We start from the raw sequence: 17798 nt of genomic DNA, 5'->3' as shown, positions 1-17798 counted from the left end.
AGGGCTGCCTATGTCAGATGCACATACTGCACTCCCTATACATGTTTGGAAACAGGTAGTGTCAAGTTAGGCATCCCTTTTACTATATGTGCGAGTCAGAGAGAGGTATCATTTCCAGGGTTCCTACTGAGCCAGTGTATGTGGTATGCGTTGCCTCTTTGCCAAGGCCAAGGCATACTGGGCATGCCTCCTTCTGCCTACTGGGGCAGGCTCAGGTTGTTCCTCCTCTGAGTCACGCTCTGCCTGTGCTGGCCTTGGCACTGGTGGGGGGCTGTTTGGCCCAGGCCTATGCTGGTCCTGCTGCAGCTGTTTTCACAGAATCATATTATGTAGCATAGCACATACCATGACAATTTGGGTACATGTAGTTGGTGAGTATTGCAAGGCTCCACCAGATGTGTCCAGGCACCGGAACCGTGACTTGAGCAACCCAAACACACGCTCGATTACATTTCATGTTTGTGCGTGTGCCTCATTATGGCGTTCCTGTTCAGGTGTGTGTGCGTTTCTGATGGGTGTCATCAGCCACGGCTCCAGTGCATAGCCAGCATCTCCTACTAAGTGACCATGTGGGATGTCCCCATTGGCAAATGTCTGGTACAGCTGCGTCAGATGCCAGATATGGGAATCATGGTAGCTTCCAGGGCAGCCAGCACACACATTCATTATTATGCCCTGGGCATCACACACAACCTGGCAGTTGATGGAGGGGAAGTTAATGTAGGCCCTACCCCGCTCACCGGCTGGTGCTTTGATTGCACCCACTACCTCAGGGTATTCTGCTATTTGCTGGAAGAGACGCATATTGCTGGCCAATAAGTCACAGGAATTGTGGAAATATACATGATCACCGACATGTGCTGACATGGCATCCAGGAGTTGGTGCAGTACCCTGGATGCTGATGCCTGTGATATTCCCATCATATCACCAGTTGGTCTCTGAAAGGTACCTGTTACTAGTATTCTTAGGCCAACACATACCTTGGTTTCCACTGGGATGGGTTCCCCTCTGTTGGTTCTGTGTGTGAGGCATGGCCTGCACAGCTCAACAATTTGCTGCAGGAGGTCTCTGTCCATTCTATAGCACTCCACTATCTCCAGCTCATGTAACCCCTGGTAGGTGACCCTGGGCCTATACACTCTTCTCCGTCTCCTCACTGTGGGTTGTCCGTCAGCCTTTGCATTGTCACCACCCTCAGCATGTTGCATATGTCGCCTTATAACAGCAATGGCAGCCCCTAGCATTTTTTGTCTGAGTGTAGCTTTTTCAGTTTTCACTTCTAGTAGCTTATTCCAGTGTTGCAGTGTCTCTTGAGAGAAACAAACTGCACTGTTGTTTGCAGAGTTTTAAGTGCTGGGCTGGGCTAGTGTTCTGCCTATGTAATTGCCTGATTCTGATTTTTTGCACCTGCTAGCTCTACTAGTATTCCCTGGTAGCTTCCTACTATTCATTGTGCTTCCTTTTTCCTTTCTGTTTCCCCGGGGGAGCGACGCGCATACAAGCGGAAACACACTCACAGCAGCTCACACATGCGCACACATGCTTAGACAGACTAAAACTTGCTTATTCGGGTTATAATGCGCGCACACCAGCGCAAACATGCTTACAGGTCTTCCATCAGCCTTATACATGCTTACTCCAGCTTAAACGTGCGCACACATGTTTCCATGCACGCACTCTGTCTTACTCATGTTCACAGGCGCACTCACACGCGCATACCCGCTCAGCAAGAAACTTTGGTGTTATCCACAGTATACACCTTCCATTTCTTGCCTTTCCCTGGCCTACCTGTTGACACACTTCTTTCCATGATGTCTAACTGACAGCTAACACATGCCACTGTGCTCCAATGAGCTTCACTACATTCATACATACCCCCCTTGTGATGTCACCTATCTCTTACTCTGTTCCACCCAATATCCTACTCCTACACTCCACAGACTGTGCTCATTTGCTATGTAAAAGTGTGATTCACTATCCTAACACTCATTTACATAGGATTGCCTACTAATGCTTGGTTACATGTCTTAGACTGCGCTTCTCCCCTTAGCAACCCCTACTCGGTGGCCATGTTGTCTTCAGCCTGCTATTCCCTTACATTGTCATTTAACAATTTTCATAAATTCCACATTTGTGGCTTTTATTGTCTTATTTTATGATTTTTACAGCGCACCCTGTTTGCGCGGTGCTGCGCTACGCTTAAACATCAGAGAACGCCGAAACAAATTATTTTTATTTTAATTTTGCATCGGGGAAACTTTCCAATGGCTGTATATTTGGCCATTGGCATGCTTCCTCAACCATATGCAACCTTTATTTGGAGGTGACAAGGCTACATTGTGCTATTTGCAGAACGGTACTCAGTTGTCAACTGAGTACATTTCTGCAGCTAATACGTCTCCTACTCGGACAGGTTTGTGCTTCCTGGATCGCAAATTTACCTCATTTGCATGCCTTTCGGCTGCAAGTGAGGTAATTTGCATATCCCATCCCTGTCCTTGTAGGAGACGTTTTAGGAGCTCTCTTACACGCCCATACAGGCTGTTCCTGGATCGCTCGTCGGACATGATGGCTGAATGGAGTCTTACTCTACTCGTAGACTCCGTGCAAGCCATCGTGAATCCGGGGGACAGTTTTGGTTCTAGAATTCCATACGCATCTTTAAATAGACACAGTTTAGGTTCTAGAATTCCATACGCATGTTTAAATAGACACAGTTTTGGTTCTAGAATTCCATATGCATCTTTAAATAGACACAGTTTTGGTTCTAGAATTCCATACACATCTTTAAATAGACACAGTTTTGGTTCTAGAATTCCATACGCATGTTTAAATAGACACAGTTTTGGTTCTAGAATTTCATACGCATGTTTAAATAGACACAGTTTAGGTTCTAGAATTCCATACGCATGTTTAAATAGACACAGTTTAGGTTCTAGAATTCCATACACATGTTTAAATAGGCACAGTTTTGGTTCTAGAATTCCATATGCATCTTTAAATAGACACAGTTTTGGTTCTAGAATTCCATACGCATGTTTAAATAGGCACAGTTTAGGTTCTAGAATTACATATCAAGCAAAATGTTCTTTAGATTTCCACTCACTATTGTATAGGTTCAGAAGTGTAACCCAAATGTGTCATCTGGAAATAGTTATAGTACTAGTCAACACAAATCAGAAAATGCTTATCTCTGAAATTAAACTGATTAGAACCAGTTTTTTTTCTATAGAAACCCTGCTATGTCTTCCTTAGAGTTCTGATTATGGAGCACACTGCAATTTGATACTTTATCTTTATATCTGATCTGACATGTCTGATCAATAGAGAATGTCTCAGTCTCTCTTTTTAAACCTCAAAATACTTAAGTATGATTGGCTGATTTTTCTTTATCATGGCTTCTCTCATCTGGTTATGTGTAATTATATTATCTGACTTGAATACAAGAGCTTGGATACAACTAATCTCATATATGTATTGACAGAACTTTCACATTCTGTTGTATGCACTGGTCTACCTATCACCATAACTTCCCTGGATATCTGTATTTATTAACGTCTTGTGAATACGTTTTTAAGTTGTAATAATTTATTTTGCAATAGTGATAGTTACAAAATAACAGATAAAACTTCTAAATCTTCTTCCAGTCTATCTTCCTTTATCTCCATAGGATAGGTTCTCCTTATTAGATCATAATGTGCATTTACTTTTATGGCATTCATAGGTAATTGTTAAGTGCTTTCAAAGCATTTGCTTTTTTTCCTGATACTGATATAACTAATAGCCCATAACAGTTCCAACATACAGACAGATAACTGCTCAAGATGCATCACAATATCTCAGGCTGATGCATTAGTCACAAACTTCTTCAGTATCTACAAACTGTTTCCTGTGTCAGAGGCCATTCTCTTTCTTAAAAGCACTTAACACTGGCATGTTTTGGATGAATGTAATCAATATCTTTTGCTCTTTCTTCACATTTAACAATCCCTAAGTGCGATTTTTTTTCCTTAAATTATTTCTCTTGTTTGACTTGGAAGTATCACATTTTTTGTAATTTAAGCATCAAGCCATGTATATATGAAATCTCATCTCTGCACGGAGACTCTGCTTAAATGATTCAGTGAACTGTTGACATCTATCAAAGTCAATCATTCATAATTCTTCTTAAGGTATCAGCTGGGTGCATTTGCTTTACTAACTGAAACTGAATCTTCAAATGATATTTTTAACAGCATCCTTTGTAGTCTTGATGGCATTTTATCAAGTGATTTCATAAAAATGCTTTGCCAGTAATTACCTTCAGGGATGTATATATTTATCAGACCACACCCAAGCAAAATCTGAACTATTAATAAACTTTTATTGTTTTATATGTCACAATTATTATCATTTTGCCTTCAATGATTCTGTAGACATTGGCTGGGTTTGGTGTTAAACTTTCTGAACTAACTAGGAGAAACCTTCGACTTGACAACTGCATGAACATTCATATTACTTTGCACCTGTATACTCCAAATTTTCATCACCATATCAAGCTTCTCATATGTATATTTGGCTAATTTACAATATTCTCCAAACATAAACATAAATTTAAATCTCCTTTATCTGCACTCCCAAGTATGTAAAATATGACTGAAAAACTTTAATTTGTGTGAGAATATGTCAGCAAGTACACAACAATTTATACACAGTCTGGCAGTGCTGTAAATGTATATTCCAATAAAATATTGCATTCTGTCTGTTATGGTATTTAGCTTAAAGGTAAGGCTTTTATATGAAAATGTAATCTACTCTTCCTTTAAAAAAAAAATGTTGTGGTTTTGAATTCCTGATGGGTTGTACTGAGTTAGCCGAAACATCATCAAGTTGCCACTTGGAGAGTCAGACTCAGAATAAATACCTTAAATGCAGAAAATACATTTTTGTTATGTTTATAGAATGCTTTAAATTTCTGTCTAATAACTGCCTAGTTGGCTCTGTCCTCCTTTCTGAGGCTTAACATGTTAAATATATTTATAGTCTCCTTGTCTATGATATACTGGAATACTGAACAATGCACTTTTTCTGCCTTTTCTGCCGTTCCACTTGCATTGATATACAACTCAAACTTCTGATCCAAAGCTTCCAGTTTGTAGATAGTTTCAGAAATGCTTGTAGTTGTAGTGACGTCATTCTGAGTGACTATGACTTGCAAATTGGTGGTTCAATATTTTTCATATGCAGAATTCAAAAAAGTGATTACTGTGTGTGATTAAAATGCAAAATATGAAAAAAGTTAGGTCTATAGGCCTTTATGCATTTTCCATATTCTTTTTGGGGTCCATGTTTGCTGACTACCAAGCCTCCCCAAATGTGTCTTGAGCCCACTTGACTCGTGTAATGGGTACCCTTAGTAAAGCAGCAAAAGCCTAGCAGAGAGGCTATCATCCAGGTAGCCATGAAGATATTTTATGTCCATCCTGACAATGATGAAAGCAGTTCAACAGATTTCTAACTCTACCTCTGCTGGTTGACAGGGGTACCTATAAAAATATGGGGCATCATACACCCTCCGGGAGTACCTATAACACCATGGGGCATCATACTCCCTCTGGAAGTACCTATAACACCATGGGTCATCACACTCCCTTCGGGAGTACCTATAACACCATGGGGCATCATACTCCCTCCGGGAGTACCTATAGCACCATGGGGCATCAAACTCCCTTCGGGAGTACCTATAACACCATGGGGCATCATACTCCCTCCGGGAGTACCTATAACACCATGGGGCATCATACTCTCTCCGAGAGTACATATAACACCATGGGGCATCATACTTTTAGTACAAGACCCCAGTCTTCAATTCTATATTTAGTATGCATGTACTGTATGCAATACCTGTGGCCCTTATGGACAGGGGCAGTTAGTAGATGCTCTAAGTCACAGGCATATACCAAAGCCATTCGAAAATTGGAGCATAAATGGCTAGGGTGAAAAAGCTCTAGGGAGCATTTTGGCAACAGCGGTTAAAATATAACTGCTTAATTAAATCCTTCCATAATTTGATATGGGATCTGAATAGTACAGTAAAATAGTGGCATTCAGTCAATGGATAAGAATCAGATGTCACAGACCACACATTTTGTGTCCGTCAGTCTGGAGTGCAATGTGCAACTTTTCACAGTGCTTTGCTCCCAATGGACTTTTCTTCTGTCCCCAGGAATTACAAGTAAAGAACAGAGTATTTTCCATTCCTAAAATTATTACATTAGAAATCTTTGATAGGTCAGTTAGTAAAATAAACATACATCACACTGGACACATTTTTTGATGACTCACTGGTATATTTTTAATTTCATTTACATGTTTGAAACTTGGACATTTGGTGCTGTTGGGCTAAGCAAAATGGCACAATTTTGTTCTGGTGATAATTTATTTATATACCTTTCCTGGTCACATACTTGTGCTTGGGTATATGATGAGTTGTCACCCCCACCACTGGGGATGAATCTGTGACCCTTTGTACTTAGGACGTATATAGAACAAAAAAAGGTTACACTAAAGAGGAGAGCAGCAACGCAGATAGCTGGTGCACAGTCAGGAATGACAGGCTGTTCTCAGGAGGGAGGGAGAAACCATTTTCAAATTGGTATACAGTTCTAAAAAAAGGCAAATATTTGTAGGTAAGGTAGCTTGCGGGGTATTGTGGCTGAGAATTCATGTAGTACTCAGGGCAACCATGAAAGGGGCATCATGGAATATCTTGCTTGTGTGTTTGGGTGAGGATTCATGGAGTACCCTGCAAACAAATGTGTGTGTGTGTGTGTGTGTGTGGGGGGGGGGGCATCATGGACTTCCCTGCTTGTTCGTAAATGTTTACTAGGCTAACAACCACAAAGGACTTTTTAAACCTAGGCATGGATCCCAAATCTCTGACAAGTTCTGATATCCCTGATAAGTGTAAGCAGGGGATTGAGAGAGGAAGCATTTACAGGTTGTCTGTGTCCATTGGAGACACAGGTGTCAAACCAGAGATGAATTTCCTGCTCCCTATGCAATTGTCCAGGTTACTCTTGAATTGGGTTGGGACTTCCCTGTTTGTCTGGATGTGAGGAATTGTGTGATTCATGTAAAATATGAGGATTCCTGTTTTGTGGGTAGCAGAAAGCCAGTAATAAAAGCACACAGGGACACACTGGAGGCACATTCTTGTAATTATTTGATAAGAGGAATGGAGTTCTGCAGTCATATCTCTCAATCTCTTAGAGCAAGAAATTTGGACAAAGCCATAAATAATGGGGGGACAAAGAGCCAAAAATAGGGACACTTTTTAAATATTGCTCTTACAAACTTAGACATTTAAAATAAGCTCAAGTAGACCCAACAAAAGATGCAACTCCGTGTAAACAGACCTCAGTACTTTAATGAACAAAATTTGTTAAAACACAAACAACGATCTAGCGCTTTCATCTGCCGAATGCAGACTTCTTCATTCTGAAGAAGTAAACTTAGACATTTGATAGAATAACAGGCTTTGCATTTTTCTGAAGGGTATGAAGTCTGAAACTCAAATGTCTCATTATTTTCTGACTTCAAGTCCTCAACAGTTTGACAGTGATTTAACAGAAAATCACAATTTTATGAGAAACAGAAACATGAAGCAAACATCTGAACATTCTGCGAAATCTGTACAGTTGAGAGGTACGTCTGCACTGCATTTTATTGGCCTTTAAAATAAAGTTGTTATACTTCCTTTATATATGTGGCTTGTGGTGTTTCCGTTTCCTAGAAAAGCTTTACTTTCTCATATTTACTCAAGCAGCTCCCTGCACTTGTTGGCTACCACCTGCAATAAATAAAGCAAAGGACTGATTCATGCCATAGTCTGGGCCTTCACACCTCTCAGCTCTCCCGGAGCTTTGCCTTAAATGTCCCCCCTGCATTTCACTGAACATGCAATTGTTTGGCCAAGTTGTGCGGACTGCAATCATTAAATACCTGCAGCTAATAGAGGGGCAGACTCCTGGCTCTTCACAGAACTTGTGTTAACAGAGTCCCTTGTTTAGGGGCATTTCTGAGCAGTGACAGTATGTAAATGCCATCATTTGCCCCCCACTATTCGGGATGTTGTTGTCCTGATTATTGTGAAGCACTGGCTGCGGGTACCCTATTGCACCGTTGGTCAGAGTTCGTCTCTTACTTCGGGCATCTGTGAGGGTAAGAAAGCACACTGTGGGGCATGTCGCGTGCTGCTGTTTAGGCAGCCAGGAGGTGAGTACCTGCTGCACAGGTAAGGGACTTCCTGCACACCTGGGCTCGTGCCCGTGCATGCACGACGTGCACGGCTGTCTCCACGAGCAGGACGTGTTGGCTGAGGGCTGCTGCCACTTTAAGGCTGAGATTTGGGAGGGACCGGCTCAGCAGGCAGGCAGAAAGGCAGGCTCTGCAGGGAAGGAGGAGACGGGCTGATCCTGTAACGCTGCTGCTACTGCAGATCCCGTTCGGCGCTGAGCCACCGCCGTCGGGATTCGACTCTCGTACTTACGAACCGAGCGCCCCGCGTCTCTGGATTAGGACTCGAACCCGCCGCCATGGACTGGGGCACCGATCTGTGGGTGAGTGCTGCCTGCCTGTTTTGTGTTGGTGTCGGGGGGCGGCCTGCCTGCTCCAGCCGTAGGACGCGGTGCTTGGCGTGTGAGTCTGGGGTCTGCAGGGGCGGAGCTGGGTACGGGGCTCCGGTACCAGCCTCCCACGGCGGAGCACGTCCACGCGTCTCCCAGCCGAGCCCCGGACAAAGGAAACTGGATCTACAAGCTGGGCAGCTTCCCGGGCGTCAGCAGGGAGCGTTTGTTGCTTGGAGCATAAATATGGGGGTGGTGCCAGGAGGGGGCGGTCTGGCAGGGGCTACCCGTGCAGCAGGCTCCATAGGTAGGGTCTGCACACATGAGGGGACCCCTGGAAATGCTCCCATCCACGGAAAGTATGCAGTGATGCAATAAATCCGGGCCAGGCCTACTCCCTGTCTCCTTAAGCTGCTTATTTTGAGTGTGCCTGTGTATTTTTATTTTACATGGGGAGGGGGGTGCTTCTGAGTGGCTACCTATTGTGTCACTAAGACATTGTGATGTTGCAATAACATTTGTACCTTTGTGCTGCAGACACTGTGATAGCTGTCCCCCTCCATCCTCCTGCAGTCCTACATGCTGAGGAGGTAACCTGCTCAGGTACATTGCACCTTTATTACTGCTGGCTTTAGCTTTGTCACTCTCTGCTTCAGCTGAAATTGCTTAATAACCCATTGTTATCCCTGATATAAACAACAATCTGCAAAGTAAACCATCTTTTAACTTTGTAAAGACCATTTTTGTGTTGGTGTTGAAGTCCAATGCTTTTCATAACTTTTTGGATCTTTGGGAGTTTTTAGTGTTCCTGTGCCGCAAGGCTATGTATCCTGTCAGTGTGAACACTAAAACCTTTGTTTTGATGTAAAACCTGATTGCATTGTTAAAATCTACACATGTCTGAAAGGTCTGGTACGTCACTTTTCTGGATTACAGTTTTTTTCATTCAGTACTGAGAATTTATGCATATATTTTTATTTATTTCCCTTATGTTTTATCTGAAAGATTCATGGAGTCACTAACTTTTTGATTTGATTGTGAGGTGATGCTTTTGTTTAAAAGTAGTCTGGACCACTAACTATCACACTTTCAGTGCAACACAGGATTCACTCGCGTACTGTCATTACAGATGAGAATTATACAAAACTGTTCTCTGCAGGTGTTACTGTTTTCATTTAACTCTCTTACACAAGTTTTTCACTTGCCTATTTCTCCTACACTTTATTTATTTATTTATTTATTTATTTATTTATTTTACATTTGTTAATTGGGAAATTCCGACTGGACTAGGTCCATTTTCAGCGGAGGCCCGGGGAGAAAAGCTCCAACATCAAGTTATACGAATACACACACACACACACACACACACTTTGTCAAACAGTTAATGGGGCTGGTCCAAATTTTATTTATTTTTTGCCTTGACCTTGGCTGCCCGACAACATTAGAAGTTACGTGAACATTTCATTGTAGCCAGACAGTCAGCATGTGTTTGGGATGTGGGAGGAAACCAGTAAACCCAACTTAGAACTGAACTTGCTTGAGGAGCTTTTAAGTTCACAGCTCTGTTCTGACGGGACTGGGAGGTCCTTGGTGGTGTTTGTGATGCTTTCCTGACTGTTGGGTGTCGTTAAATAAGATTTTTGTTTAAGTTATTGTAGTCTTTGAGTACTCAGCAGAATATAAGGCAAACCTAAGCACAGCAGTTCTATTTGAAAAAGTGAACCATCCCCCTCAGTTGGGAATTTACAGCAACAAGACAAAGTTGTTGTTTACACAGTGACCACTGTGACAAATACTGTAAAGGACCCTGCCACAGAACTCTGCGCTACGTGAAACCCCACTGCAGGTTGCAGTAGATCACACCTTTTTAACAGAAGAGCGGTTGGAATGGTGTATTGTGTGATGCTGAGCCTTGCTGGCATGGGTGCTGTATGATGTAGAGACATGACTGATAGGGGCTCCTCTTAATTGTGAAAAACACAATAAGATAAGCTTACAAACAATGAAGTGACCACATGAGATTGGCTTTGTTCACATTGGGAATAGGCATGCCATTATTGAATATGGTGTGGGGGGGTGGAAGATCTGTTGGTGACCAGTATCTGGTAACTATAGCTGTACGGGGCATAGGGCTTCCGTAACGTAAACACAACTGATACAAAGTCAGTGGTAGGGTGAAGCACATAGTTTTACCACAGGAAGGCTGCATCTGTTTATGAGCAATAACAGCAACAACAAAAATAAAGTAACACAATGGGGACTTATTTCTGTGAAACACCTGTCTACAGGAGTGACCGAAAACAAAGGAGGCAACCTGCTGGGAAATGATTTGCTGATAGCAACCAAAATGAGAAAAGGTGTGGTTGCATCAGGTTGCTTAAAGGTGGCCATCGGGTGCAGAAAATAGTAAAGAAATGTTTTGGCGGAGGGTTCTGGGGGACTTTTGGCGGCTTTGGCACTAGAATGTGGAATCTGCTCCTTTCTGCAGGCATTGGGTAAGGCCACAAAGGGGCATCACTAGAACGTGAGATGTAAAGAGAACAGGTAACATGGAATGAATCCACACAAAGGTCTGATTAAAATAAAACTAGTGTATTATTCAGTTTGTGCAGCTGTGGATTGTGGTTTCACAAAAGCATTAGTACAGTGTGGATGTTGGTCATCTTGGGTAGAGAGAATTGAGTGAAATCCATTCTTACTAGAACAAGGGATGTCATTCTCTGTACAGGCACTTGGTGACACCAATCATCCATCCATTGTTACCAACACTAGCTGTGTCTAATCACTAGAACGTGGGATGTTACTCTTTTAGTACAAACACAAAGCGAGACCATATGTGGGTGTCGCTGAAACACGGACGTAATGCAGGTCACTTCATTCTCATTACAAAGAGCAAGAATCTGTCCGTAAATAAAAATCACAGAGCAATGGAAAGGCCTTGTTGAGGCACATCTCATTAGAAATTGTTCCTTCTCTATTGCCGAAACGCTGGGTGTGGCTTGAAGTTCCTAGAACATGGGATGTTGCACTGTGTACAGGTGTGGGATGAGTGCAAGGAAAGGCATTACTGTGAATTGTGGAACGTTATTCATTTTGTGTAGACATGGCATGAGGGCATGGAAAAGACAGCACTACATACGTTTATATAATGGAATTAGGCTCCCCAATAAAATATGGGTTATTATCCTTTCTTCAGACACTTGGAGAGGCCTCCCCATGTATTATCACTGGAACATGACCTTACTTTTTGTTTAGGCAGAGGTAGTTCGGTAAGTTCGATCATCAGTAGAATATGGAGGTTCGTCTCTCTGCTGACCTTGGGTGACCCATCACTATTAGAACAAGCATTGTTTTCCATCCCCCATTGAGACCGTGGGTGTAGCTTCTCCCTAGAGAACCAGGGTGTTGTTTAATGGTGTCTATAGTAAGATGTAATCATCCAGAGTGTGGGTAATCGAGTAAGATCTGTCATCACTAGAACATGATGTTCTTCCTTTTTACTGATGTTTTGCATCTTTGCTGCGTGGTACAACTCTATTGTACAAGACTGCATGTTGTCGATTTTTTGCATTTATTTGGTGAGGCTGTATTTCCCTTGGTCTGTACAGTGCATAGCCAAAAATGAAACCTCTGCAAGTAGGACCAGGTGCATGGCTAGAACCAGTATGAGTAAACAAAAAGCGCTAGTGCATAGGCCATGTGTGTAGAAGGGGACAGAACTTTGGTGATAACTGCGACAAAATATATGTGAAGGAAACTAAATTTAACTAGGATTGTGTGTGTGTGTTGGAGGAGGGGGGCTGTGTTAGGCTCCCTTATCTCATTTAAGCTGATAGTGGCTCTTATGTATGTACTTCCAGTCAATGTCCAAAGCTCCTTATTGAGCCCATCCGTTAGTGTTTGATAATGGGCAAATTATAAAGGGCAAAGAGTTATTAATAAAATGACACCAAAGATTTTAATGTAGAATGTCCTGTAGCAGAAAAGCCCTGATTACCTTATGCCTGAGAAAATTCTCTGGAGTGCCAGGACCTGTTCAAGGTGGAAGAGGTGTGACATTGCACGCCACATAAGTGTTAATGAGTTATGAGAAGTGGGAGATTGTAATCAAAAGTCCGATGAAGAACGAAGTGCGATTGCTAAGAAGATGCAGAAAATCCTCCCAAGAACCTATATGCAGTCACCCTTTGATGCACTGCTGTTTGTCTAGAATTGGTTCCTGAGATATATATTTTTTTTTTGTCCATTAGGCCACGGGTATGTATACTAGATCAAAGTGAGTATAGAAGATGTAACACCAAACAAAAAGGAACTGTGCGTCATCCTAACGGATGATGTGAACATATCCAAACGGTGTGAGAGCATTAAGGAGCTAAAATGGAATTCTGAGATGCTTTACAAGCGGCATCGTGGGTAGAAGGTAACTTATGAAAAATGGGTAACATCAGAAGCGCATCTCATGATCTTTCATGTGTGACTTTCTGCGGATCTTATTTTAACAACATAGCAGAGAGAGTAGCAGTTTGGGTATCAAAATGGCATATGGTTTCCAAACCACACACACAAAGATGGCAGGAGGAGGAGTTCTTAACATGTCATGTGCAGAAAGGGGGTTGTGGTTGATAGAGAGATTATGCATGTTTTTGAGTTATACTCCATGCACGTACCATCTATGAGGAAAAAGTGGTAACCAGACGGTACAGTTTGACGATAGAACGTCTTTGGATTGGGGGGGAATTGGGAATATAAGAATGTTTTTCTTTCACACCAAGGGCAGTAAAAAGTTGGAATAGCTTTCCTAACACTGTTTGGTCGCCACAGTGACAAGATTAATGACTGTAGTGTGCAGGTGCATGTCTGTTTTTGAGGGGAGTGTGTAACTGCTTCTCAGGCTGGATCTGTGGTGTTATACTCACTAAAAACCTTAACCTGGTATGTGACATTAATAGAACTTGCTGGAGGGACAGATTTGTCTCCCAGAGGTACTATGCCTTTGGAACAGACTCCTGCTTCATGTCAAGCAGAGCACCTCATTGGCCCTCTGGAGGTCTTGCTTGTTGTGAGATAATTTCTTTCTATCTTTATTACTATTAGGGCAACATAGGAAGAAGTGTTTTTGTTTTTTTGTTTTTACTGTGAATTATAACTTCATGAGAGAACTGGTAAATTTGATGGGTCGGGCATTGTCTTCCAGCAGTTCTGCTGCATCGGGTTTTGTGCTGCGCAGCTTGCAGGGTTTGGTACTGCACCTTATTTGTGGGCTTGCCTCTTAACTTCTTTCATTTCCTTTTTATTTTACTACTTTAACTCTGTCCTGTTGGTACTTTCTCTGTTATTGTATGTATCTTTGATTATTGAATGTCGGCTAATGGTACCCTCACATTCATTCGAAATATGTTAAGTAATTGTGTTCTTCCATGTTATGGTTGCTGACTTCCACGTATTTCGTTGTATTATGTACTGAAATTTTCTCACTGGACCGTTTCTCATAAGTTCGTAGCTTAGTACTAACCTAACTGCCCTTGTGGGCTAGCCAATTAGTCCAATGTGAGAATCAAACCCTGAACCTTATATCCGTAAGATAAACGGCTTAACCATTGTGCCAACCTCCTACCCACTGAGCCACTGGGCTTTAGTTCACTTTGTTAATCCCAGTTAACTGTAACATATTTAAAACAATTTACAGTTTAATTTATTTCTGTAACTTAAAGTTAGTAGAGTAGTAGGTTTAACATCAACTTGAATTTCCTGAAATAAGTGTGAAACTCCGTTGTCTGGTATTGAGTGTTATCCTCAGTAACTTCCCTACAAAACAGGACAAAATTATGGTGCTGAATCGGGGATGTTCTGATTTCAGGGATAGTTCAGAGGTATGTTTGTGAAATGACTTCTGTTGTCAGCCTGCAAACGGAGTATATTTTTGGCCTTTGTGTTAACTGTCAGTTTAGTCCTTGTCATAATAGTCCTGCAGACTTCCTGGTTAACTAGTTAGACACCCTAACATTGTTAACCTGGAAGTGTGTTTTGTTTGTATTTCATGCTAAAATAATTTGTACATAAAAAGCACCTTTTTATGTTTTGGTCTAACTTGTATGCTGTCATGTGGTTACATTTGCAGTAGGTTTTCATAGCTTAGCTGTTTTGAATTAGAATTTGTACTGTTACAGCTGCCGGTCACAACTGTACCTGTTGAAATCAGACCACAGTGATGGATAAAATGTGTAGAGGATGTTCACAATTCTTTTCAGTTTTAAAGTGTTAAAGCCACATTCGGATGGATGTTAAGTTGTTATGCAGTTACTTGGCAGTTCCTCCTAGGATTGTACTGTAACCATAAGGCTGAGAACAGACTTGTAGATAATTTGTCCGTGTGAGGAGATTGCTGACTGGTGCCTGTTTGCTGTTCTTGAATGAATGAGTGAACATGAAGTAAAGTTTTGGCGTTCCACTAATAGAGGTTTGGCGTGGCTCAGTTTTACATTGGTAATTTTCAGGAAGTGTAACCGTAACTCAGTATGTCTGATGTAATAAATTGTACCCATTTTAATTGGAGGTTTTAAAAAGGTGAAGAGTGTAAAAAAAAAATAAAATTAATCCGTATGCTTTTGCATAATGCATAGATTTCTGCTGGCCTGATGTTTGCAAGAAATTCACACTGACTGGGATTAAATACATTTTTGTTTTGTTACACCTTCATGACACCAGGTAGTTTTGTTCCCACAAGGAAGCTGTAGCTGCTTTGGAACGGGATAGTTTTTACATTTGCTTCTCAGACTAGAGAGGAAGTTCTAAATGCATTTTAGATTACTTTTAAAACAGCATAAAGTGACTGGTGATTAAAGTGACTTTATGACCTAGATATGGATGTGCTTGTAGTTTTGTTTAGAAAATTCCGTAATTTGTTTGAAGTTTTTTACTCCGTGTTCGTTTTGCTTGCATACATAGTGCTGTGAGTAATAACCTAGAATGATTTGGGATAATTTCTGGCATAAGCCAGGTCAGTAGACCGGTTACTATGTGGGGCACAGGCTGATTTGTGAAATGTTCTGTTCCCTTTACAGGATTTAGCCTGGAAGAACAGCATGAGTCACTACACCTGCTCTAGCAGGGACCGCTTTGCTGCTTTAAGAACCTTTTGAGATTTTTTTAATTTACATTTTCTAATATACACCGATACCTTTGTTTCACCTGCAAAGTAATACCCTAAATTCTTTTTGAATAGGAGTAAGCAATCCTTTAGGTAAGATGACCCTACCTGGCACATTCGGAGGCATGGGTGTTAGTTTCCTGACCTGCTTGCTCGGTCAAACAACAGTGCTGACTAGTTTTTGTAGAACCAATAGTTCCCATACTGTCTGGAGCAATGATTTGAGTAAACCTGTACCCCCCAGCTAGTTGATGCATAGAATGTAAGAATACTGTTTGCTGTATGTGATTTTCTTACCTCAGGAAATTTGAAATGCTTTCAGCAACAGTGAGGGAGATCACTTTCTAAAGAAAGTATCCCACAGGCTTGGATAGAAAAGCATGCTAGGTAACTTTTAGTGAAAAGCTGTGCTAATGTTAAATGTTGAAGTTCCGTTGTAGCGTATGATAAAACTTGGGTGCAGTCCATTTGGAGCCCACTTGAGTTTGTTACATGATCATGTTTTGATCACCAAATTACTTTGCAGGATTTTGTCTCTTTATAGGCTTTGATAATACCATGACGTTTGAGATCGCAGATCGTGTAATTTGCTCCTTACAGCTGACTGAACTGTTTGAAACATTTATGTTGCTTTTACATTGCATGTTTTGATTGCTTGTTCATTGAGTGCTTATAAATTTGTTAGGCCCTATACTGTCTTTCATATCATAACTTTCCATCTGGAACTGCACCAACAAAGTCCTAACCTTTTACAGTAGCAGTTATGTACTGTTGAAATGCTTTTATTTCTGGAAAATGCTTTATACAGTTTTGTCAGCAGAAAGCCTGAAATGCTAGTACAAGAGTGAGAAATGAACGTGATGAGGATGAACTGCAGTAAACGTGGCACTAAGACTTTTTTAAAGTTTTAAATTGGGTAATTTGATAAGTCAAAGACTGATGGTTATCAAAATGTGGTTGGTTTCTTTGTGGTGTGAGTCATTGCATTTACGGTAAGGATGCACCAGTACTTGGCTGTACCTATAGAGGCCAGATAATCGTACCTTGATGTCTGAAACAGGCTGGTGTCTTCTTTCACTAGGAAAGGCCCTCCACAGACCCCAGTAATTGCAGACCTAACCACTTCACAAGTGTTTTTTGATGGATATGGTCATCCCTGATTTTATTTAGAGAAACATGGAAACCACCTTCACACTGATCCAACACAGTGTAGATTTGGATAAAGGAATCTCTTGTAGTATGTTTGACCTCTGAGATGATTACCTGCGTGAAGGTGCTTCAGTGCTGGAAGGTACTTAAATCTGGCTAAAGCACTTGGTACTGTAACCCTTGACAGAATCCTGCAAAATCTGAGATCTATAGGCAAATGAAACTATAATGGGGGGGCACTTCTTTACTACTTCATCAGAACTGAGTCCATAATGTGCTTCTGCCCACAGAACCGAGAGCATTGCTGTTGAGCCTGCTTACACCAGCTTCCTTCACGCAGCACTTAAAAATCGACTGAACCATCCATCTGTAATATTACCATCCTATTTGGTGTTAAAAATGCAGCATTCTGGTATTTGGTTACATGCTTTTGTTTACTGGAAAGTCCAGCTGGATGCATGCTCATTTTTATTGAAAGCCTGGAGAGAAAAAAAGGTGGGATGTCTATATGAATTGCCTTGCTGTTAACTTTTCCATGGCTTGTCTGGTTCTGGTAATGTTTTTACTTACGCTGTTAACTTTTCCATGGCTTGTCTGGTAATGTTTTTACTTGCGTTGTCTGCTGCAATGTCTGAAGTGTGGGCTGTGTCTTCACTTGAGAATCCTGGAGTAATGAATCAGTACTGCTACATACAGGTGCATGCACACACACCCTGCATACTGTGGTGTGTGCTTGCTTGCTTGCTTGAGAGGGTCTCTTGTGTATCATTGAAAGTTCCACAATCCATAAACTACCTGTTATGTAAGATTAATGTAGAAAACCTCATGCCATGTGCCTTGCATAGGGGAATGGCCCTGGCGGTCTGGCCAAATCACCCATATTTTACTGTAAATG

At 41.5% G+C, this 17798-nt stretch overlaps 1 protein-coding gene across 4 annotated transcripts in view; it reads left to right on the top strand.

Annotated features, from left to right (window-relative positions):
* Positions 1-8400: 8400 nt before the first annotated feature.
* TRIP10 (thyroid hormone receptor interactor 10) overlaps positions 8401-17798 on the top strand; it is a 1409323-nt gene continuing 1399925 nt past the window's right edge. For 3 of the 4 annotated variants that reach the window (XM_044084721.1, XR_006366390.1, XR_006366389.1), the window contains exon 1: positions 8401-8601. In XM_044084721.1, the coding sequence (XP_043940656.1) occupies positions 8578-8601 (24 nt within the window). In that variant the 5' untranslated portion in view covers positions 8401-8577. The remainder of the gene's footprint in view (positions 8602-17798) is intronic. The other variant, XM_044084722.1, reaches the window with a different exon arrangement.

Source organism: Protopterus annectens, chromosome 9.part0 (assembly GCF_019279795.1).
Source record: "Protopterus annectens isolate FY-2018-M chromosome 9.part0, PAN1.0, whole genome shotgun sequence".
Taxonomy (NCBI): Eukaryota; Metazoa; Chordata; order Ceratodontiformes; family Protopteridae; genus Protopterus; species Protopterus annectens.
Note: the sequence above shows the minus strand (reverse complement) of the source record. Positions and strands in the feature narration are given on the sequence as shown.